This window comes from Taudactylus pleione, unplaced genomic scaffold (assembly GCF_031769625.1).
Source record: "Taudactylus pleione unplaced genomic scaffold, aTauple2 ptg000442l, whole genome shotgun sequence".
Lineage (NCBI taxonomy): Eukaryota > Metazoa > Chordata > Amphibia > Anura > Myobatrachidae > Taudactylus > Taudactylus pleione.
Genome location: NW_028284844.1, coordinates 1,419,322 through 1,444,540, shown reverse-complemented (window position 1 = coordinate 1,444,540; position 25,219 = coordinate 1,419,322). Strand labels below are relative to the sequence as shown.

General features: G+C 48.2%; 1 protein-coding gene across 5 annotated transcripts in view; it reads right to left on the bottom strand.

Moving 5' to 3' along the window:
- ITGB3BP (integrin subunit beta 3 binding protein) overlaps nt 1-25,219 on the bottom strand; it is a 45,943-nt gene that overhangs the window by 13,408 nt on the left and 7,316 nt on the right. For all 5 annotated transcript variants that reach the window (XM_088447820.1, XM_088447816.1, XM_088447817.1 and 2 more), the window contains exons 2-5: nt 23,073-23,115; nt 19,628-19,760; nt 15,215-15,290; nt 5,422-5,500 (exon numbers count right to left, since the gene is read on the bottom strand). In XM_088447820.1, coding sequence (XP_088303946.1) covers nt 5,422-5,500; nt 15,215-15,290; nt 19,628-19,760; nt 23,073-23,115 — 331 coding nt within the window. The remainder of the gene's footprint in view (nt 1-5,421; nt 5,501-15,214; nt 15,291-19,627; nt 19,761-23,072; nt 23,116-25,219) is intronic.

The window sequence follows — 25,219 nt, the reverse complement described above, 5'->3', positions numbered from 1 at the left end:
GTTAGGTGCAGATGGCGCTGAAGGATTTCTGGAGACCCTGCTAACAACATGAGGTAGTCCAGTTAGGACAACAGACGGACCCCCTGCATTCGAAGGTGGGCTGCCATAACCGCCATGAGAATGGTAAATACTCGAGGCGCAGTGGCCAGAGTAAAGGGCAGTGCCTGAAAAAGGAAATGGCAGCTTAACATCGCAAACCCGAGGAATTGCTGTTGTGCCAAGATAATAGGTATATGAAGGTAGGCTTCATAATTGTCCAGAGACACCATGAAATCCCTAGGTCCCAATGCCAATATAATGGAACAGAGGGTATGTATCCTGAACCGAAGAACCTCAAAGACTTGTTTAGGCACCTGAGATTTTGGCTGGTAAAACCCATTGGGTTTGTGTACCAGAAAGAGAATCGAGTAATATCCCGTTCCCTGTTGGGATAACGGAACAGGCACTATAACTCCAGCCTGGAGCATAGAGTGCAGCTCTTCTGGAGTTTCATGGCCTTAACGGATGGAAGACCTGTAGTGAAAAACCGAAAAGGGAGGGCGTACCCCAGAGAGACCACTTCTCTGACCCAAGTGTCCACGGTAGTCAGATACCAGCACTGGGCAAACTGAAGAAGCCGGCCTCCCACTTTGGGGTCCCCCAAGGGGAAGCCTTAGGCTGAAGGTTTATCATCTGACCTGGGAGTAGGACGTCTTGTGCTCTAAGCCTGCTTGTTTGGCTTGGCAGATTTTCTGGTTGTTGACTGCTGAGGAAAGGACTGCACTGTGGACTTACCCTGGGCCCCAGAGGCCCGAAAGGATGAAGCACCAGACCCGGATGGGATCGGCGCCGATGGCAGACACGCAGACTTAGCTGCTGCCAGAGTCGCCACAATGTTGTCCAAATCAGATCCAAAAAGGAGCTGTCCATTAAAGGGCAAGCATTCCAAACCTTTTTCGGAATCTGCATCCGCTTTCCAATAGCGCAACCCTAGGGTGCGGCGAACTTCCACGGCTGGCGAGGAGATTCTGGAAACGGCTGCCTCATTAATATACGTGGCTGAGGCTCTGGGACTGCCTACCAACTTCGCCAGTTCAGGCAACGAGTCAGAGTCCAGAGACAATTACACCTAGCCCACGGCCATAGCCATCTGGACGCCCCTCCAGCAAGGGAATAACTGGATTTTAGGCATATTTCCACCTAATGATCCGTGGCATGCTTGAAGGAGGCATGGAGGACATGGTAACATAGTACTCCACACTAGGCGTGTAACATGAGAATCCACCTGCGGAGGAGTATATTTAGTTTTGGCCACGGGGGGGTTGCCATCCTCAATAACCAAGACCGCACGGACTGCCTGTATAAGGTTTGGTATATATGTTTTTGACTTAGAGGGGTATTCAATATGAAAAGTTAACTTCCCTGGCGAAGTTAACGTTTCATATCAGAGTTTTTTTCTGCGTAAAGGTATGGTGCGCGCTCCCGCTTATCCCCGTATTCAAAATAAAATTAACGAAAACGGGAAACTCCGAAGTTGGATTTGCGTAAAGTTACGAATTTTTCCTTAAAATAATTGTAAGACCCCCCTAAAGTTGTAAAAACATGGGGGAACACTATGTGTACCCCCGTTTTAGCCTTTAATTAAAAGTCGGGGATTTAAATAGCCGCAGCAGGTGTTTTTTTTCCGACATTGAAGAAGTGATGCAGCAGAGCACTTAGGTTAATTTTTCGTTTTTTTTAAGTGGTCCCATCAAATTTGGGGTACATGAAAATGGGTACTAGCATATTTTTAAGTCCCTAAAGTCAGTTTTTTAAAATTCTGCATTTGTGCACCTGCCGCTATAATTCTATTCTAGAAAACACGTGCCGCATACTTGCAGAATAGCCCTGAACCTATATCCCTATTGTTTAACAATTTTTTCCCATTTTTTTTTTTTTGCACCCCAATTTTTAAATTTATTTTTTGGGGTGTCCCTATTTTTTTTTTTTTAACTTTTTTTGACACAGTTCTTTTTTAAATGTCAATCTCAGGGGTGCAGGCTATTTTTTTTTTAAGCCTGCACCCCTAAACCCCAATTCTGCACTTTTTTTCGACACCTATTCAATGGTGAAAAGTTATCACCGTTTTTTATCAAAGACTTTTCAAAACTGCGATAAGTCTTTGAAATTGAATACGGTGTAAAACTAAAACCAGTGATAACGCTAAAAAGTGCGATATTAACGCAAAAAACGATGTTATCGCACCCATATTGAATACCCCTATTAGACTTCTGATCTCAAAGGTCAAAAATTGTCACCGTCATCAAATGTCATGACATCTACATCATGCAGAACAGTCTGAGACACTACAGACCGCTTAGCAGACTACAATGATGGCTCCCCCTGTAACACGGCCGATAGGTTCTGTACCGAATTGGACCGTGAACCCACACACGCAGGCTCATGCGAGACATAGGTGGGCGAAAGCAGGAGAGACGGGGGGCCACTCAGTTTCCTGGGGAACCCCTATATGGGTGAGGACCCAACCGACTGCCGTGATAACCCCAACAAGGCCAGGGTGTTCTTCCTGTACATTCGCAGACACAGTAACTGGGCGTGATATTAGAAAACACGCCCTGCATAAACTCCCAGTGTTACAATACCCTCCGCTATTAGTACATTACAAGTGGTACACTTTAGCAGTAATGGAAAATCACGTTCACTCTCAGACATGATGAGTGTAACGGAGTGTATGTGACTTTCCTCACAAATAAACACTTTTATAGTGAGGCAATGACGACCCTGCAGAACCGCACCGGAAGGGCTTTAGCAGAGGAAAAACAGGGATAGAAAATATGGCTGACAGTCAGAAGTGAAAGTACAGGCAGACAGCGCTAGCATTAAGTCACATACAATGCAGATATAACTTCCTGCACTATCAGCGCTGAGATCAACTACACAGACACAGAGCCTGGTAGGAAACAGCGCAGCATACACTGACCTTAACGTTGCTCGAAGAAGAGGTATGCAGGGGGACCCGGACCACACAGCCACCAGCATCAGCGTACAGCAGTGCTTGCACATTATTCATAAAATGGCCGCCGAGGAGCAGAGAGGAGGCGGGCCCCAGGGGAGCAACGCTGAACACAGCCCGCCAGACCGCTGTGGAGAGGCACTGTGCAGCGGGGGAGGCGCCGGCAGTAAACAGGGAAGGCGCGCTCCCCTGGCATGCATTTAACCCCAGGGACGCCGGACGTTTTCCGCTCAGTCGCGGCCCGCTGTCCCTGGGGCCTGTGGAAGTGCAGGTTAATACCTGGCTCCACTCGCAAGCCAGTCCCCAGGGAGCCCCCTGCCTGAGGCCTGAGGACTGTGTCTTCCGGCGGGTTCCCTCCGCGGGACCCGCCGTTTACCTGGTCCCCTTAGATCCGGCCACAGTCCGGGTTGTCCGGGGTCACCGCTAGCAGTGACCCCAGACCCCCACCAGCATCCCCGGATCGGTACCAGCGTTCTGGTACCGGGGGGGGTGAAGGAGCGACAGCATGGACGTCTGAAGAGACTGTCCATGCTGTACTGCTCTAGATGTGCAGCCACAGCTGCTTTTGGAAAGTCTTCAGGGGCTGTAACAGCCCCACTCTGCTACATGTGCTCCGACTCCTGGCCGGGCATCGAAAAAAACTGATGGCCTTGGCTGGGGGGCGGGGTACAGAGGAGGGACCCCCAGTGCATCCTGGGAGGCTAAAGTTTTAACTCTGTGGTGCCCGATGCTGCTGCTGCATCACCTATACCCCAAGGTGTCCTGTGGATCCCCTATGGACCCTAAAGTAGAAATATATATATATACATACATACACATACACACACACGTATAACCTCACTCGTATCTCCGACTGACTCTCTATATCTTCCAGGATGTCCCAGTGATTTCTTAAACTTAATATGTCTAAGACTGAGCTGATCGTCTTCCCACCCTCCCAACATAACCTCACTTCCCACTATTTCTTTATCAGTAAATGGCACAACTCTCTCCTCTAGCCTCTTAGTGCGCTGTCTTGGAGTTATCCTGGACTCCTCCCTCTCCTTCAAACCACATATCCAGAACCTCTCACAGTCCTGTTGTTTCCATCTCAAAAATATTTCCAGGATCAGACCCTATCTCACCCAGGATGCCACTAAGACCCTAATACACTCACTGGTCATCTCCAGATTGGACTACTGTAACCTCCTCCTAGCTGTCCTTCCCAAATCCCATCTCTCTCCTCTCCAGTCTGTCCTCAATGCTGCTGCTCGGCTCATCTTCCTCTCCAAACGCTCTACATCTGCCTCCCCTCTCCTACAAGCTCACCACTGGCTCCCCTTCCCCTTCAGAACCCAATTCAAGGTTCTTACAAAGCCCTCACCCATTTACATCTCAGACCTCATCTCCCTTCACTTTACTGCCCACCCGCCCTCTTCGTTCAACAAATGCTCACCGCCTCATGCCAACTCCCGCCTCCAAGATTTTGCCCGCACTGCTCCCCACCTTTGGAACTCTCTCCCTCTCCCCATCCGACTCTCCACCATCCTTCAAACGGGCTCTCAAGACCCCACTACTTCATCAAGCCTTCCTCCAGCTCTCATCCCAACTTGATACTACATACTCCTCTTCCTCCCTGTCTACCCCATCTGTGTCACACCTGATTGTCTGCCCCTCCCCTTTAGAGTTGCGAGCAGGGCCCTCTACCCACTTGTGCTTCTCCTTACTTTATTTGCATCTACTTCTTACTCCCCGCTAGGGCACCTAACACTTGGCTGCTTGTGCTCTGTTGCTTATTTGGGTGTTATGGTCACCAATGTAGCAATGTATATATTATCCATGTCCTGGTCCTGTATTGTATTGTGCTGTGCTGTACTGCAAGTCACGTATTTGTTTATGTACTTTGTAAGGCGCTGTGGAACACTTGTGGCGTCATATAAACGGAAGAAAAAAAATTATATATTATAATATATATATATATATATATATACACACACACACACACTTAGTAAGGACCTCTCATGAAATAAAACATTTCAGTGTCCTCTATGCTGCTCAGTACAGTTGTTCTTGCTAATCTTAGTGCATAATACCATTCTCCAGTTTTAGAACTTGTGATGTTCCATCGGCTCCGTGATAATCTTCAGGGAACAGTGCAGATTTCATTCTGCTTAAATATTTTGTCCTAACCCCCGAGCATTAAAAATGTAAGGAGCCACCCAGCCTGCAGAGATAGACACACACACTCACTCATGGTTGCTGTAAATGTCACAGCATGTGTTATTAACTGCTAAGACACATTAAACCAGCTCCAACCTAAATTAGGTAAACAGAAGCACACATGTCAGGGACATAACGGCCGGGATGCATTTCATTGCCTGCTCTGCAGGTCTGGGGCACTGGGCCTGGCTGCACGTTCCTGGGCAGGGACTATGGGGACAAAGACTGACCTGCAGGTTCTTCAGTCCTCGTCTCATTTCCAGAAACACTTCCAGTGATTTCTCCACGCGTGAGAACAGCTCCAGGAGCCTTAAAATGAATAAGAACAATTGTAAAGGTTTCACCATAGTCTCTGGACCAAACATTCTCGGGTGGACATGCACAGCCCTCACGGAGATGCTAGGCTGCCCCCATACTCTCACCGCACTGTGAACAGATGTCACGCACATCTATTCACCTGGAGGCGAGCGTTCATCCACAACTTTTCTCCCCCCCGACGGGGCAGACGGTGGGACAGGGATAAGGGCAGGGTGCCTTTTAGCACTTTACAACCGGGCACAAGGCTTGATTACATCTCCCCAATACTACGGTAACTGAGTGCATGGGGCTGGAAATAACCCCAAGTGAGACTGACTGCTGTGCGTGGCTCTTGTTGGGACACAGTTGGGCTGAACAAGCAGCGATTCCAAACAAATCGCAAAGAAAAACCATCAGTACTTTCAAGGGCTCGATGAGGATACAAAACGTTAGGGGAGACACCATCTGATAGAGCTAGGAGAACCTAACATTTACACCTCATGCAATAAACAGGACTATTCCCATTACTAGGATTGGATTGAGGGAAGTGGTTACAGCGCAGTGTCTTGCTCTACAGTGATCCTCTAACTGGCCCAGGCCTCTTCATTAACCTTACACGTGATAAACGCCAGCCTCACTTACAATAAGAATAACAGTATTAACTTGTAAATGGATACTGCAGCATGGAAACTGAACCCAGGCGATGGGGGAACCTCCCACTTTGATCCCACAGAAGGACTGATTACAAGTGGCATTTACCAGGCACTTAAGTTGCTGTTTACTGCATTCCGGTGGCTGCAACAGATGGCTGGCAGGAGAGGAAATGTCAGCATCAGTGTATTATACAAGATGGGAATTGCTTTGGGGCTGGAAAGTTCAGACGGAATAGCTGAATTTGTGTTATCTTATGCCCTAGAATGCTATACGTTTAAATTGTAGCTCATTCCAAATGATGTTTAAATAGCTGATCTTCATCGGGTGAGAGGTGTATTTAGGCAGGATTGGCCCTAGGGATAAAAGAGCCCATCTATCAGTGCACATAATGCAAGCCGCACCTAACATCACCGGAATGGGCGGCGCTAATTACGCCAACGTGCTCACCGAGATTCGCCCAGTCAGACTACAGTATCGCTGCCCATGACCATTAACAATCATTGTAGGGCGATACACATAAATAAATGTATACCAATCATTGTTACATCTGCAGACATTAGAATGCAATAAGTTCATCAAGATATAAATATGCTGGTTATTGTGACGCTCATATATCGATGTGTCTGAACCTGCGGTTGGATTGCCGTAGACTTATTTGTTTGGTCGCAGCGAGTGGAAGATCTTCGTACGTTTCGTAATGGCGGAAGACGTGTCTGTGAGATTACGTCAGAGATGTGCGATTGAATTTTGTGTTAAACTTGGAAAGAGCGGAAATGGATTTATGAAATGTTACGGCAAGAATACGGTGGAGAAACAAATCAGCCGTGCTGCAGTATTTCGGTGGTGTAAGCACTTCATAGAGAGTAAAACGCGAGTGACAGGCGAAGCGCGTCCTGGGAGACCATGTGGATTCGTCATTATGATCCGGAATCCAAACAGTCCTGTGTATGGAAACATTTCCGCTGTTTCCAAGTTTTTTTTTTAGATTGAGTACATTTTTATTGGTTTATAGATATACATCAACAAATAACCAAACAAAATAAATAAAATAATACCGTGTTTCCCTGATAATAAGACCTATCCTTACATTTGTAGCCCGGTCTAAAATAAGCCCTACCCCGAAAATAAGACCTACCTTATTCTCTTTTTGAGCTGGGAACGCTGCAGAGACCAGCGTTCCCAGTCATGCAGTGCGCGGGTGATGTCATGACGTCACCCGCGCGCTGAGGATCCTGTGCGGCCGCGCCTGCTGGATCATATTAGATCCAGTCAACGCGCAAGTGAGAGGGACATCCCGGACGGCGGTGACTCAGGTAAGTACCGTACTTGCACTGCAATAAGGGGGCCTGCATAAGGGGCACTGCTACAGGGGAGGGCCTGCATAAGGGGCACTGCAACAGGGGAGGGCCTGCATAAGGGGCACTGCTACAGGGGGGGGCCTGCATAAGGGGCACTGCTACAGGGGGGGGCCTGCATAAGGGGCACTGCTACAGGGGGGGGCCTGCATAAGGGGCACTGCTACAGGGGGGGGCCTGCATAAAGGACACTGCTACAGGGGGGGGCCTGCATAAGGGGCACTGCTACAGGGGGGCCTGCATACGGGGCACTGCTGTCAATGTTAGTTAAAATAAGACCTACCCCGAAAATAAGCCCTATGGTGTTTTTTGGAACCAAAAAAAATAAAATAAGACAGTGTCTTATTATCGGGGAAACACGGTAAAAAAAAAAATATATATATATATAATAATATACATACATACACATTATATATATATATATATATATATTACACACATATGCAGATTATGCACACATATACCCATAATCAAATAACAGTATCTGGAATATAAAACCTAGATCTACAAACTGCATCCCAGATCCTTTGCTTATAAAAAATATAATATTAATCTGTATACCAAAACAATAAACAGAGAAAAATAAAATAAATAAATATTATATATATATATATATATCTATATATCTATATACACACACAAAAAAAAAAAAAAAATATATATATATACACACACCACACTATACAAATATTGGAATATTGTCAAAAATAACACCTGACAAATTGGCAAAATTAACTAGATCCCAATAAATTCTGCTCTCAACTTATCACACAGCACATTACCTCCAACAAAGTAACAATCTACCTCACTATCCTAACAATAATATACCGGTCAATCATTAGGCAGGATTAACAGGATTTAAGCCAACTGCTCCACGCTGTTTCCAAGTTTAACACAAAATTCAATCACGCATCTCTGACGTAATCTCGGACACGTCTTCCCATCCGCCATGACGAAACGTACGAAGATCTTCCACTCGCTGTGACCAAACAAAGAAATCTACGGCAGTCCAACCGCAGGTTCAGTCACATAGATATACGAGCGTCACAGTAACCAGCATAGCGTTGCCACGTCTATCTATGGGACAGGAGAACAGAGGCCGTCTCATTACTTTTCAGTCAGCCCTGGTAAATATGACACATGCATGTATATGTATTATATACATTAGGGAAAGATGTTCATTGCCGGGCTTCAGACATGAAATCATGACCATACGATGGTATAGCCAGCGATGGTTGTACTGTGTACATACGAAAAAGCATCCAGAGCTTCGCACATAAAGTTGATCTGCGGACACCACTATCAGTACTGAATCCAAGCAGTCAGCCATAAGACGGGCATCGGAAAGCAGCATCCAATGGCTGGCAATCATCGCAAACCTGATCTGCATGGGGAAAACAAGAGATATGGTAAGAACTTACCTTTGTTATCTCTGTTTCTACGAAGTCCATAGGGTCCACAGGGTTGACCTTGGGGTATAGGTTGGGAACCAAATCCGGGCACCACGCAGTTAAAGCTTTTAGCTCCCAGGATGCACTTGGGTCCACTCTCCCTATAACCCCGCCCCCCAGCCAGAGGCACCTCAGATTGTAAGTAGCCAAAGGCCGGAGGAGGAGAGAAAAAGAGAGAGAAAACTGGAACACTCTAGAACCATACTCACAGAAAAGGAGACGGGAAGCCGGTGACCAGTAACACAGCCCATATGAAGCCAGGTGCGTCTGGGCGGGCGCCCTGTGGACCCTATGGACTTCGTAGAAACAGAGATAACAAAGGTAAGTTCTTACCATATCTCTTGTTTTCTACTTCAGGGTCCATAGGGGGTCCACAGGGTTGACCTTGGGGATGTCCCAAAGCAGTTCAACCAAGGGTGGGGACGCTCCTGTGCTGAGAGGAGAATCCGTCGCCAAAAAGGAAGCATCCTGAGAGGCAAAGGAAACCAATGCCTAGAACCTTAAAAAGGTATGGACAGAAGACCACGTGGACACCTAGTAAGGCAAAACAGCCGAGGCGCCACGACGAGCCGCCCACGAGGGTTACACGGCCCGAGAAAAAAACAAGCCTTAACGACAGAAATGCCCACCCATGGGTAGGCCCCTGAGGAAGACATACGAGGCCATCCAGTCAACATTTCATTATAGGCCGGCCATCGTTTCCTGTTAAAACCAGAAACCGCAGACCACCAATAAGGAGTCCGCTTACCATAAGGAACTTGAACGGATCACATAAAGCCAAAGAGGCCGGACCACAGTCCATGAGGCCACAACAGCCGAGAGGACTGGGAACTGAATGGCCATACCATAAGTTCCAGAATAATATGGAACCTAAAAACCACTTTAAGAAGAAACACAGGGCGAGAGCAACTCACACCCTGACATGATGCCCTCCAGAAGAGGGAGCCACATGAGAACGCTCCCCATTCAGACACTCTCCTGGTTGATTTAAACACCCTGAGAGAGAGAGAGAGAGCTTAAACAATAGACCATGTAATGGCTATCACAACCAGCGGTTCCATTGACTGTCCCCGGAGGGAACAAAGAACCACTACTAACTCCCCAGGAGTCCCTAGGGAGGACAAGTGGAGACATAATCCAGAAAACACTCCAAAGGATGAACTGGATATCAGAGCGGAGCAATTCCATATCTTAACCATACCGACAGTGTAGAGATCCGCACTGTCAGGAAGGCCAGGCCAAGGGTGAAACCCAAGCCAGCTGGAAGGAATGCCAGAATATCTGGAAATCCTGGACACCGGAGGATCGTATCGACAGGTACGATACCATAAGAATTATGTATGCCACAGTCCGTGGCAGATCCCAGCAAAGTCTGGCCTATCTGCTCTAAACATCTCAATGAAGACAGAGCCAGGGAAGCCCGAGGACCACAGTAGGGGCGCAGTTAAAGACAAGCGATCCAGATCCAGGGAAAAACAAGGACCCTGAGACAACAGGTCCAGATAGTGAAGCAGTAGGAACGGAGCATCGAGGAGGAGACTCCGAAAATCTTAGTACCAGTGATGTCTGGGACGACCTGGAGCCCCCAGAAGGAAAGCCCCTCCGTCTCGAATTAAACTTCCGAAGACCTCGAGGAAGAAGGGAGACCGGAGGACACAGGTACACAAAGTGGAAGGACCACTTCACTGACAAAGAGTCACTGAAGGTAGCTTCAGTACTCCTAGAGCTGGACTGTAACACCGGTAATGTGTGATCGAGTCAGAAGGCCATGGGGATCAATCCCCTCAGGGAGGCCCCCTCTGCTCACCAGGAGTTGAAACCTCTCTTGGAGAAGAGACTAGTCCCCGGGATGCACGCCGTGACGGCTGAGGAAGCCCGCTTCCCAATGGAGAGCTCCGGGAATAAACACCGCAGAGTTGGCCAGGAGAAGACCCTTGGACTATGTCAGAATGGGTGACATTCCTAACATTGCCACCCAACTACCAGTGTTGCCTAGATGGAAGCCACTGTTGTGACACTGTCGGACTGAACCTATTCAGGTTAACCGTGACAAATGGGTTAGGCCAGAGTGAAAGTCCAAGACAGCTTAAAGTATCAACAAGTTAAGTGGCAGGGCAGAAGCGACAGACGTCCAACTGCCCCGAAATGAATGCGGACCAGACACTGTCTTTAGCAAAGAACACCCTGGACGAGATGGCCATAGCCACCCGGACAGAGACCAACTCGCCTCCGTAGAAAGTATCATGGTTCGAACAGCGATCCGATGGAAAAAACTCGATCCATCTGGAGGGGAGTCAATTATGGCAAGGCCTGGAATGGAACTGAGCACATTCCACCCTACCAAAAGGTAGACACTCTGGTAGACCGCGCATCACAAAGAGTAATGACATATGTCGACTGCGTAGATATCCGCACACTCGAAGTTGAAGAGTGGAGATCTTGTCTTACGCCAGAAAAATTCTCAGATTCTGAGAATCCAGCAGTGCTCCCAGATGAAGAAAACCCTGTGAGGGATGCAGGGAGGACTTTTCTGTGACGAGAAGAAGCCCCGGTTATCCTGACCTGGCGGTAAAGTACCTTGGTGATCCTGCTAAAAGTAGGAGACCGTCCAGAGAAAGGAGCATTCGGATACACTGAACAGGTGAACTGTCAGAAAATCCATAAAGCTGGTAAACCCCGGTGGAGTTGAGGACAGCCCCAAAAGGCAGAGCCCGAAACTTACAAGTGTTGCTGTGGCACAGCAAACCTGAACCCATGCTGATGAGAGGGCTCTGTATGTACCCGTAGGTACGTATCCTGAATACTCGGATATACCATAAAATCCCCAGGTTCCAAACATCGGATGATGGAGCATGGACGATTCCACCTGAGTCAAGGCACCGTTGGAATCTGATTCAGGGATTTGAGACAGAGTATAGGCAAAGGAGGACCAGTCGGTCACCGCCCCAAAAAGAAAGTAGAACAACCAGTCCCTCACTGAGATAGTGAGGTTGGCCGAAATAGCTCTGCTTACCACAAAGACTGTATAGCTTTCTGGGATTGTAAGGCCCTGATCAGTTCTGAAGAAGGGCCCGTGTAACAATGCCTGTGAGGAGGCTGCATGAGCAATGAGAGGCCGTTGAGAATCAGTACCTCACTCTGGAAATTCCCCAGATGTAGACCTGTCCCGTCAGGCTGAGGGTATATCCTCAGGTGTAGAAACAGGGTCGTCCGGAAGTCCAGGACTACTCGGTACTGGATACGGTGGCCCCCGTGGAGGCCGACAGCCTAGGAAAAAACAGGCCTTTAGGCTGACCCTGAGGACAAAAAGACTTAACAGAGTTAGTCCGAATGTAGTGGGAGTAGCTAAAGACGGTATCTCCCCATTAGTGATACTGCCAATGATGCAACGATCTTGTCAAGGTCAGGACCAAACAAGAACTTCCCCCTGGAAGGAGTGTGCACCTCTGCTTTCCCATAACGCAGCCATAGGGTACTGCGGCGGATACAGACGCCGCCGAAACCCTGAAAGTTAGAAGACCGGCATCCCATGAGGTAATCCCACATATGACCACTGCATATTTTGTGAGCGGCAAAAAGATATTTGAACCTCAGACGTGTTGGAGGGGAAAAACGTCACAAAAGCATCACCATGCGATGGCCATGGTAGGACGGGCAACAGGCCCTGAAAACTTGAGTACATTGATTTCAGGCAAAGTTACCACCTACGGATCCGTAAAATTCGTCCAGGCCGGGATGGGAGGCGTATTAATGCCCGTAACCCGATGATTAACATACAAATCCATCCCAGAAGGGGATTTCCATTACTTGTGAGGACCCTCAGGGAATGGGAAACAGGAGGCCTTTGTGACTCCTCGTATCTGGGGACAGCCAGACTCCCGCTATGAGATCCACCCGCTGGGCAGAAAACGGGAGATGTATGATACTGGTGCAGGATCGACATTCTCTATATCCAGAATGAGCCTGGCTACCAGCCCCAAAGCAGGGATAATAATACTTGAGATCGGCTCCCCCCCATGTGAGAGGGAAAGAGCCGAATATACCATCCAGTTCACGGCAGAGCCACTGGTCAGTAACCACAGGGCGTATATCACGCCAATTAGTATTTCGTATAAAACGACATCCACCAGGGTGGCCGTTGTGGTAATCCCTGCAAGGGGAATGACAGACCGATGTGGTATCGGAGGTAATTCATGTACTGTGAAAAACCCCGGCAGGGAGCGATAGTCTGTGACACAGGGGTAAATTGCAAGAAATTGCGAGAGACCCCGAGTTCAAAAGGGCAGTATGATGAAGTAACTCCCAGCGAGTGACGACAATGGGGCCCGCCCGGCGATCCTCAAAGGAGAGGATCCTGAGAAACAACGCCCTTTAAGGGGGTCGTGCAAGGGGCCCGGCACCAGATGGTGCCGCATACGTAAACCTTTCTGAGTTAAAATCCTCCGCACTAATTCCTGCAGGCTATGACTTGCAGGATAGCAATAATGGGTGCAGTATCGTGTGCAATCTCCTGGTCAGATATATCTGACTATCTTGACGGAAATATTAAGCAGCGCCATACCGGTCCTGACTGACGCTAAGATTAGCTGCAGGAACCCATTATCAGCGTACGCAACTCACAGTTCCATCTAAAATATGGCAACGTGCAGCACGCAACAGTATGTGACAAACCTCACAGATATTAACAAATATATATATGTGAGGTCTCAGAACCACCCCAGGTACACCTGTATTAGGGCAGATAAAGAAAAGGGATAGATATACACTGACAGGTGAGAGAAAAAGCAGACAGTCAGCACTAGCATAAGTCACATACAATGCAGAAAAATATATATACATACATAAGCATGACATATAATATACTGCACAATGTCGCTACATTCAACTGCCCAGATTCAGTGTCTGGGAAGGCTATAGCGCTGTGTACACTCACCCAAAATGGCCAGGTACGCAGGGGGACTGGGCTCACTGACATCCTAAGAGTTCTGCAGCACCACAGAGAGAAAATGGCCGCTGGAGACCTCAGAAGAAGCGTGGCCCGCGGAGGAAGCAGCTCAGCGACGCCAGACTGTATTATTGAAAGGCGCGCTGAGCTGAGGGGAGGAGCCGCTAGACAGGGAAGGCTTCCTCCCCTGGCTAGCAATTAACCCCCCGGGATGCCGGCTCCCGCTGCCGCTATAATCCCTGGTGGGCTGTGGACACGCGGGGTATGCCTCCATGGAGGGGGAGCCCGCCGCCACCGCTAGCGCCTCCGGTCTGTCCCCAGAGACCGGAGGCATAAGGCTGCATGTACACGCGGGTCACCGCAAGCGGTGACCACGCGACTTACCTGTCCCCGTCGATCCGGCAGCAGCCCAGGGATTCCTCCAGAGCCCGGCTAGTACAGACTCTGGGGTCCCGCTGCGATCCCCAGATCTGTACTGGCGTCGCAGCGCCGGCGGGGTGTAGGGGCGGCAGCTCAGACGTCCATTGGACAGTCTGATGCTGCCGCTCTGAAGAGTAGTAAAAAAAATAATAAAATAAAACTCTTTTAAGCTTAGGGGCTGCTAAGCAGCCCCCCTGCAGTAACGGTGACCCGACTCCGGCCGGGCACCAACTTAAACTGAGGTGCCTCTGGCTGGGGGGCGGGGTTATAGGGAGAGTGGACCCAAGTGCATCCTGGGAGCTAAAAGCTTTAACTGCGTGGTGCCCGGATTTGGTTCCCAACCTATACCCCAAGGTCAACCCTGTGGACCCCCTATGGACCCTGAAGTAGAAAAGTATTTCCATCTGATCGGGAACATCGATGGTTGCTGGGCGGTGGCTATTCAGGCACACAGAGATGGTCCATCTCGTGGGCGTGTCGCTGAACTGGTTGTGTACGCAGGCGCTCAATAGCTCACATAGGAGACGGAGAAAGTGCATCTGCCATAGGATTGCTGCAATGGTGCGTCCGATGGCGTCTTATGACGCACCAGGCGGTGTTACAGCGTCTACAGGAGCCCAAAGTGGGCATCTCAGTCCTTGCACATTTATATACACAGGCGAAGGGGGAAGGGCTTTTACTAGTATTAGCATAAAGTCGCAGGCGCTAAAGTGGTTAAAGCAGCGTGAAGCTTGGGATCATGACGAGTTCCATTGAAATCAGTTCTGGAATCTACAGCGCTTCCTGCAGATCAGCAATTTCGGCACAAAATAAGCACTTGCTTCTGTATATTGCCAGCATAGGAGAAATATGCCCACCACTCTCACAAGCTTTGTCCCATGGGTGCTGCTTTCCAACTTACTCAGAATTTTTTTCTGTGGAACACTGCCCTCTGCTGGACTTTCCCGGCTCTGCGGACCTGGCATGGTCGGTGACATCTGTCCACAAGATGAAAAAAAAGCAAAACGTTAAGTATATTTTTGCAACCATTTTATGCCTGAAGACACCAACACACAAGCAGCATTCAGGTGCACTAAAAATAAATCAGAACACATGTACAAGCAACTCTGTCCTATACACCCTCCTTATAAAATGCCTATTCACCAGCGCGCTAGACAGAGATACAGCCTTTGTACATCTGAAAGAATTACTGGCATTATACTGTTCTACGTCTGATTGTGAGCCACTCGTGTCTTTAATGCTTGAAATAACTGAAGACAAAACAGTGGTACATATTGGTACAGGGCTCAGGCCTATTGTTCTGCCTGAGCCCTGCCTCAGAAATCTAGAGGAAAAAGAGAATACAGAAATCTTAGAAAAAAGGAAACTAGAAAAGACATGAGGGACGTAGAGCTCAAAAAAAGGGATCTTTAGATGGAATGCGGGACATGGAGCTCGAAAACAGGATCTCTAGCTGGAATGTGGGACGTGGAGCTCAAAAAAAGGGATCTTTACATGGAATGCGGGACGTGGGGCTCGAAAACTGGATCTCTAGCTGGAATGCGGGATGTGGAGCTCGAAAGCGGGATCTCTAGATGGAATGCGGGACGTGGAGCTCGAAAACGGGATCTCTAGATGGAATGCGGGACGTGGAGCTCGAAAACTGGATCTCTAGATGGAATGAGGGACGTGGAATTCGAAAACTGGATCTCTAGATGGAATGAGTGACGTGGAGCTCAAAAAAAGGGATCTTTAGATGGAATGCGGGACGTGGAGCTCGAAAACAGGATCTCTAGCTGGAATGTGGGACGTGGAGCTCGAAAACGGGATCTCTAGATGGAATGCGGGATGTGGAGCTCGAAAACGGGATCTCTAGATGGAATGCGGGATGTGGAGCTCGAAAACGGGATCTCTAGATGGAATGCGGGACGTGGAATTAGAAAACGGGATCTCTAGATGGAATGCGGGACATGGCATTCGAAAACGGGATCTCTAGATGGAATGCGGGACGTGGAGTTCGAAAACGGGATCTCTAGATGGAATGCGGGACGTGGAGTTCGAAAACGGGATCTCTAGATGGAATGCGGGACGTGGAGTTCGAAAACGGGATCTCTAGATGGAATGCGGGATGTGGAGCTCCAAAACAGGATCTCTAGATGGAATGCGGGATGTAGAACTTGAAAACAGGATCTCCAGAAGGAATGTGGGACTTGTAGAGCTCTATGTGGAAATAAAAACACAGATTTCGACATGGGTACCTTAGATGAAATATAGAACGGAGTGTATGTAAACACCAATAACGCATGAAGATGGAATAAGGAAGATGCCATGTTATACCTGTACTCGATCATGTGAGAACTCTGTGAACCTTGAATGCAACATAGAAGACATTTATTACTTTTCCAGGCTCCATTTGCACAGTGTTACTGGAACCGTGTAGCCGGTGCTATAACCCAAACTAGAAGTAACAGGCGTAATAGCAATGGTTTATACTTTGTGCTCACGTGGCCTTTAAATTATTGTCCTCCCGACTGGGTTTTAAAGCCGGAAGTGGGGACTGTGCAGCCACACAACCTTCACCTGCAAAAGGACACAAATAAATAGACCTTGCATCCTTTTTAAAGCTCCTCAGTGCAAGATAGGGTTTGCTGGTTAGTGCTACAGAGACTTTTCAATTGTAACTAGCAATTCCCAGACGTCTATTCTCTGACATCGGTGTGGCTTACCTAATGTAATTTAGAATGCGCCTTTCACACTTGCTGAAACCACTGTGTACTAAACAGATCCCAAAGATTTCTTTCACATGACAAAAAAAGTTTGTTATGTACCATGATGGAATTTATAACAGCGGTGATGTCAAAGCGGATATATTGGAGGTTCACCTTACACAAGTAACTAACCAGGGATCAGGTCCGCGTAGACCTAGCAGACCAGTCAGTGAACAGGGATTACAAGCCCCTGCAGACCCAGCCAGGGTGGTTTCATACAGAGGAAACTATTCTTTGTCCCCTTTGGAATCAGACAACTAAAATCTGCTGCTACCAGAGAGGACATCATTTTGAGCACACCTCCTATAGAAGGGATGAAGGAGACAAGGACAGAAAATCTTGAAATTTATTAAAAAGAACTTCGTGATGCTACGATTCCCCACTACAATGCCCATACTTTGCCGCACTAACGACCGTCTGCAGTCAGAGAATGAGATTCAGGCTGAATCCACTTAGGAAAAGTAATCAGCCTCCTCTCAGGCATGGAGTACAGATGGATACACTTAGATGGAGGAGAACACTTAAACACGCAGTCTGAACAAAAGTTTATTAAAACCAATATCATTTACACTTTACATTACCGGCTTCCCGCTCTGCACACATTACCAGCATGCAGATCGCACGCCAACGGCCTTTAATGTACAGAGAAAGAAAGTAGTGATGGAAAGACGCACATGTAAACAGGGAGATGTACACAGAAGGAAACTGATCACTTAGATAATGGGAGGGATGTGTAAATGGACCACCGGTTAGTGTACTATGCTGTTTTACAGGGAAGGGAAACTTTATATTGGAAGAAAAAAAACAAAAACATTAAATTACTGAAAAATGAACAACATTCCAATATTAATGCAAATTGACAGCATGTAAGAGCGCTCCAGGGGAATCTTACTTCTCAGGCCTTTATAATAGCAAGTAAAGCATGCTGAGAGAAAGTAATGGCACCTGTACTGATTGAGGAGACCACTTACTAGTACATACACAGATCTAGGTAAAATCACATAACAAGGATAATTCACTTTACAACAGGAGTATCAGCTCAGCTAGTCCAGATTCAGAATGTCATCATGGACGTTAGGTCAACAACCGGTATGCGTTTGGCATCCCGGCGGTCTGGGTGCCGACGCTTACCTTACCAGCGCTAGAATACCGACGTCGGTCAGAATCCCGGCGCCAGCATCCTGACCGCCGGGATGCCGAAGGTAAGTAGCGGGGTGGGAGGGGAGGGGAGGGTTTAAGGGTTAGCACCAGGGGGAGGGTTAGGCACTAAGGGGAGAGGGTTAGGTTTAGGGTGATGGGGGGAGGGTTAGGGTAGGGAGAGGGGGAGGGTTAGCATACCGACCACCAAGTATCGGTATGTTAACCCTGTTGGGATCCAGGCGCCGGATTCTGACCGCCTGGATCCCGTCTGACGGTATTACATACAGATTCCAAACAACCAATATGTCAACATACACTTTGGTCGACATGGTTAAAAGTCGACATGTCAACATTCTGGAGTCAACAAGTCATACCCCACCCACAAATTCTGAATGACGACAAGTCATACCACCCCCACAACAGGCCACGGGCGAGCTGTACATTAGAACATTCAGCAAGGACTAACCTACCAGGGAGTAATGTTGTGTAGTCCGATTGATCTGGGCATCAGACACTGTTGGGCACTGTCCAGCTTGCCCACCTCCACTTTAAACTTTATTTTGTGCTCCATTCTCTGCAGCTATTGGCCCTCTGTAGGCTGGGGATGTTGTCACCGGGGAAAGACAAATAGGGGGCAATGCAGAGGGAGTACTACGGCAGTTGGCATGGCGTTACTTGCGTCAAATCACTTTGCATATGCACAGAACGCTGTGCGAACGCATAGTGTCCATGTGGATTTCCGTCATCCAGCCACTAATTGTCACCAGTGACATGAGCCCAGATGAGCGGATCACACACTGGAATGTCACGTTCACGCATGCAGACCAGAGACAGAAGTATGCCTGGAAAAGATGGATTCGTTGTGGGCGATCAGGAGTAGGTGCAAATACCGGATGATATAGAGGACGGTCGCAGGATGCTTTTAGGGACCATGACAATGCAAGGTAAGAAGGTTTCACTGACTGTATGCGATGACGCAAGCAGGACAATGACAAGGATGAGACTGTTACCCTGGCTCTATGGGGCACGGACACGAGGGATGGCAAACACAGTGGGATATTGAAAAAGGATACTGAAAAGTTTGCAGCCTGATGCTGTAACTACTGTAAAGTGCGGCCCCCACAAGGAATTAATAGTCACTAACAACTATTATGTACCTAATAAAACTAGATGGGGGAATTGTACAAGATGGGGGGCGATTCAATCTGCTCGCTCCCTCCTGTTTGGACACCCTAACCAGGACTTTAGAAGGTTTCAGCCATTTTATGCAGCTAAACCCAGTCTAATTAGGCGCGACAAGTGCAATAATTAAAGCGCTCCTTAAAAAAAACCAATTGAATTGCCCCCACAGACAGAAAGGCCGACAGAGACACACAGACAAGAGACCACACAAATGCACAGGGACATTCCCTATAACACTGACTAACCTGGCTTTCTCCCCTGCCTGGGCGCCACTGCTGCTCTCCGTTTAGAGACTGAAGGGGGGCTCATTCTCCGGGTCCCGGTTAGTGGGGAATAAGAGCTGGGATCTCGCGTTGCCTTTGGTTTGGATTTTTCATTCTGTATGTAAGAGAGGAACAGGACAGTATATTACTGAATTTAATGAAAGGACAAGCGCAGAAAATCGTAACTCGCCTACAATTATAGCATCAGAAGGGGCCTCCCTCCATGGTGTCACTGCAATCGCCCCTCTATGGTGTCACTGCAATCGCCCCTCCATGGTGTCACTGCAATCGCCCCTCCATGGTGTCACTGCAATCGCCCCTCCATGGTGTCACTGCAATCGCCCCTCCATGGTGTCACTGCAATCGCCCCTCTATGGTGTCACTGCAATCGCCCCTCCATGGTGTCACTGCAATCGCACTCAGCTGTCAGCACAGGGAGTGGACAATCTTACCATGTCTCTACCACAAAGCTGTAGGAAAGGCACGGCCATTGTGCCCACTTTCACTCCTCTGCCGCAGGGTGCCATGTAAAGGAGGGCGCTGCTTCTCTGAGACGGCAGTGTTTGAGTGACAGTTCTCTAGACTTGCTATGAATAAAACACACTGGGCCCGATTCAGAGGTGGAAGCTTCTGCGTCCGCTCGTGCGTCTGTTGCTGGAGTCGCGGCTGCGATAATATGCAAATGCTAGCATCAGCCCTCCCCTGGTGTAGAAGCTTGCGTCTGAAGGAGCACGCACTGCAACGCCCACTTTTAGTGTCTCTGCACACTGTAACACCGCCGGCGATTCCCGACACGCCACACTGGGCGCACTGTGGATTTCAGTTACTGCGTGTATTTGGACGCACCATCAACACTATGGCAGGTGCAGTTTCTCAGTCCGATCGTGGCCTCTGTGGCTGCGGCACTGCGTCTGAAAATGCAGCTGCTGTCACCGACGCATCCGCGAGCCCCCATAACATGAGACGGAATAATTTTTTCAGATACAGTTTGTCCCGATTGCAGCAGCGTCTTTCAATTAGCCGCGAAAAGTCCCGGACTTTTACGCCTGTTGTACTTTTCGCCACATTCGCCTGTTTGGGACGCAAATTTGCTGCATGCGCGTTCCTGCGTTTCGCACTTTTCAGTTGCAGAACAGGCAAAAACGCAAATAGGCAAATGCATAACAGGCGGAAAGTACTGAATAGAATGGGGGGAGAGTCTGTTCCCCAAAATAAGATGCTCAGACACTGGAAATCATTACAGATGTGCACTATTAGCCCTAATAACGTACTTTGTGTCCTTAAGTTGTGTTAAAAGCTTTCTAGAAGCTTTTTTGCAAAAGTGGTGTAGAATGATATAAAACAGTACTTTTTGGTTAAAATAAATAGTCGTGTCAAATTTGGGGTACTTGAAAATGGGGGCTAGCATATTTTTGTGTCTCACTTTTAAAAAAAAGTGAAAAATCCACCTGCTGCATGCACCTGCAATCCAAAAACACCTGCCCCATCCAAACAGCCCCCTTGTCCCCCTTTTTGCCCCCGAAATGACATCTCTTTTTGGGGGGTTTTCCGAGTTTTTTTTTTTTTTTCCCGGATTTGTCCTTTGGAGGGGGTGGGTAAAAGGTTATGAATCAATTTTCCCACATTTGCACCCCAAAATAGAAATGTTGCACTTTTTTCCGCCTGCCATTCATTGGAGAAACTTTTCCACCTATATCAGTGCATCGAGTTTCCGCTTAGGCGAAAACGTCCTGGAGTTGGATTTGGAGATAAGACGCAGACAGGCAAAAACAAGCAATAGGCAAAACTTTTTTGCGGATTGCGGCTTTTTCGCGTCTAATTGAATCCGGCCCTTTCTTTGCTCACTCAGGGCACCGCATGTGCTGTAGGGGGTCTTCTGAATGTTGCGCGCAGCGACAAATAATGGCTCAACTACGTGAAAAACAGTCATTGCATTCGAACTGCGTTCACCTCTGAACCAGGCCCAATACGCGGATTGACCTGTAGGAGTTCCCACAAGGACGCCATCCTAAACCGTATGTGGGAGCGCCAGTCGTCTGTAGCGGAGTGAGGAAATAACACTTTGGGGGGGGATTCAAATGCTGGGTGTCTACAGGAATAGGCACCCGATGGAGCAATACAACTGTTTCTCCGTTCGGGTGCCCATTGGTATTTAACGCGCCTGAAAGCAAAGGGATTAGCCGGGCAAAGCGGCTAAACCCGCCTAAAGAAGTGGTTAGCGCGCCCAAAACACCGGACTTTGCACACGTTTCTTCTAGCACTTCATGAGGCTGCGAATAGAAATGCGTCCGACCGGAGCTTTAGGCGTCCGAACAGAGAAACAATTGAATTTCTCCGTCGGGCACCCAATCGTATAGACGCCCAGTGGGGGGGGGGCGTCGAAAACAATCGAACGCAGCCTTTACCTTTTAGCGCCATTTAAAAGCTAGATAATGCTGTTGTTTCCGCACTTCATACATGAAGATGAACATTACGGGACTTAGAGGTCCTGGCTGTACAGTCTCTTCAGGCCGCATCTGATGTGTAAAGGTCGACGTTACCTCTGTGCTCCATACAAGTATTTAAGGGTTACAGCTTTTGTCCCTGGTGCCCGAAAGGAGCGGAATGGCTTCCAAACTCTGGAGTGGAGTGTCTCAGCGAGCAGGACAGTACTGACCCGCTACAGACCTCATCACAATCTCCCCGCCATTAGTATTCACGTTATCACCCACCGCTGGCATGAGGGCTTCATAATCTAGTATAGGATACATTTGGCATTGCGGCAGATCCATTTGGCACCGTGTTTACACTGCGACGGGATCCACAAACATAACAGTAATAGTTTAGTTTTATTTTATATGATAGTAATGGCGGCATAATTTATAGAAGCAGTGGTATTTTTATGGCTTAATTATAGCAGATTAGCTGAGGTAAACAATTACGCTCTCCCCATAAAAATGCCTGTCTGGTTTCCATTTCCCATTTGCAAAGTCTAATACGCTCGATGTAACATTATCATAATTCCATATTGTTTCGCAGGGTGGTCGATGACAAGACGGCAGCCGCTGCAAACACGCAGCCCGGAGCAGACAAATGATTCCCCTTCAACTAGTAACATATTCTATTTGGAAAATGACCAGAGGGCACACAAAAAAAAATATGCACTTGTCTTGTCCGTTATTACTGGTCGTCCTGTCGACAGCCCTTAAATCCGGCACGTATCTGCCCCCACACCTAGGAAGGGTATACTTGCTATGTCGAGCGAATAATACAATCTACACCGATTAAAGAACTGTGGCAGATGCAAAATTGCAGGATCCTGTTGCAGCGACGGAATATTTAACTCATCTGGTTCCTCTTGGACAGAGGTGGGAGGTATTTCAGAGCAGCTTGGGGCATGAGGCGCACGCTGGTTGTTTTTTTTCAATGCGAAGGCCGGGACACGTACCTTGTCGCTTTCTGCGGCTTCCAAACGTAATGACCTTTTGGCTCTGAAAACAGAAGTGAAGCAATACGATTTAGGACAGACAAGGGAGAGATATAGGCAGCCTGCGGTGGAACTACAAATCCCTGCATACCCAGCCAGCCAGTTCTCTTGCGCTCTATCAGGCATATTATTTTGCTTCAAATAGACACATAGCTTTTTACCACGATAGGACATTGTCCTATACAGTATATAAAGTCCCATATAAACATGACCAGCAGACACTTGTGAAGACTAGCGCCAGGAAAGAAATGTTGCAGCACATAGGGGATGATTCTGTGTGGTCGCACCTGCGACGGCTTCTCCATAAGACCGCGACAAGTTACTTACTAGCTCACGCAAATGCGAGAATCCGCCCGAGTACGCCGAACATCCAGGCGTCCCATCTCCGTCCGCACGTTACTAAAGTTGGCTTACCCGTCCACTAGACGGAACAGTTCCGTGCAGTCACGCGGTCGCTGCCACCCAACTATCACCCAGGAATGCTCATTGCCTGGGAAGAGTTAACCGATCAATCTGTCCGCACTTGCGATCCCTGCCCGTGTTCATATGTCCGATATGGCGCATGCACAGTATGCCGAAATCCGGCGAGATGCTTCCGCAAACCAGATTGTGCCAGATACAGAATTGGGCCCATAGTAACCTACCACATTCTCAATACATTGGTTGCCGTGGGTAACACTACCTGTTTCTGTGCATCTGGTTTTCAGAAACCCCCCGACTCCTTAAGCATTTAATTGGTGACAGGTGACCTGACTTATATAACAGTTCCAGGGGAACCAAGACAGACCCACAGGACAACAACGCATAAGGAGGATTACAATAATCCATATAGTTACAGGAGAACTCCCCCAAAGATACAGACTGTGCCCCTGATATAGGCTTTATAGTGTGGAGCTCAGAGCAAACCATCTGTGCAGGGGAAGGTAGGGGAGGACGAAGCAATGAACCATCTCTGCATCCCATGTCTATAACACTGACAGGTCAGCCGTGAGGCAGAAGTCACCAGCTGGTCACTAGAATCCCAATTCCACCCCCTACCTTGGGCAGCAAAAGAGTCCTATAAAGTGAGAGCGGACAATTATTCTACTATATCATCACAAACACTTGTTTTGATCTGTATTACTACAGGCTCATTTTTCAGTTTTACATACTTAGTTAGAACCGATATTAGCGTTTGATGTTATAAATTAGGGTCGTATCTGGAACCAAATACCGATTTCTTTGCAATGTTACAATAACTGCTTCAAGGAGCAACTAAAGTTGCGTACACATATCGATATCTATGAACGATAACGTTCAACGATATATGGTTAATTTTTATGCAGTGAACGACCAACGATGCACGTTCCCGCATGAACGATAGCTATGATTGTTTGTACATGCAGGCCAGCTTGCACGATATCATCAACTTTGCCTGTTCAGAGATGTGGCAGGATGACTTCACTGAAAGATATCTTTCAAGTCATTGGTGGTACAAATCGTACAGTGGCCCTGATTCAGAGGCACTCGCAAAAAGCGAGCGCTCGCTCTGAATCAGGGAGAGCGTTTTTTTTTTAGTTGCGACCCACCCACAGCTTATGCGAGTGGCCAGGTGATGGTCACGATGGTCAAGACGAGACCCTCGTGGTAGGGTCTCGTTGCCGCAAGCCCCAGTGGACTTCCTGCTCTAATAGAGCAGGAAGTCCACCTACTGACATCACGAGTGATGTCAGTAGGGCCGCCCACAAACGGCAGGAACACCTCCGTTTGCCCAGCAACCCTCCCTTCCCCGTCTTCCAAACGAGGCGAGCTGTCGATCAACATCGACAGCCGCCCCTTTTGGACGCTCGCGCCGGAGCGAGTGCTTTTTGCGCTCGCTCCGGGGCTCGCCCGTGCGCACTGCCTAATAAACGACGCACTTGCGAGCGGGTCTGAATCAGGCCCAGTGTTTATGCAGCTTAAAGGCACATATCCGCTACACAATTAATTTGACGACTTGAACGATAAATGTTATCGTTCATCATCTGCAATATCGTGCAGTGGATATAAAGTGAAATGACCAACGATGTGGGCTCCCTCTGGCTCGTTGATGGCATCTTTCATCGCCCGTACTTGCTGGGCAACCGGAC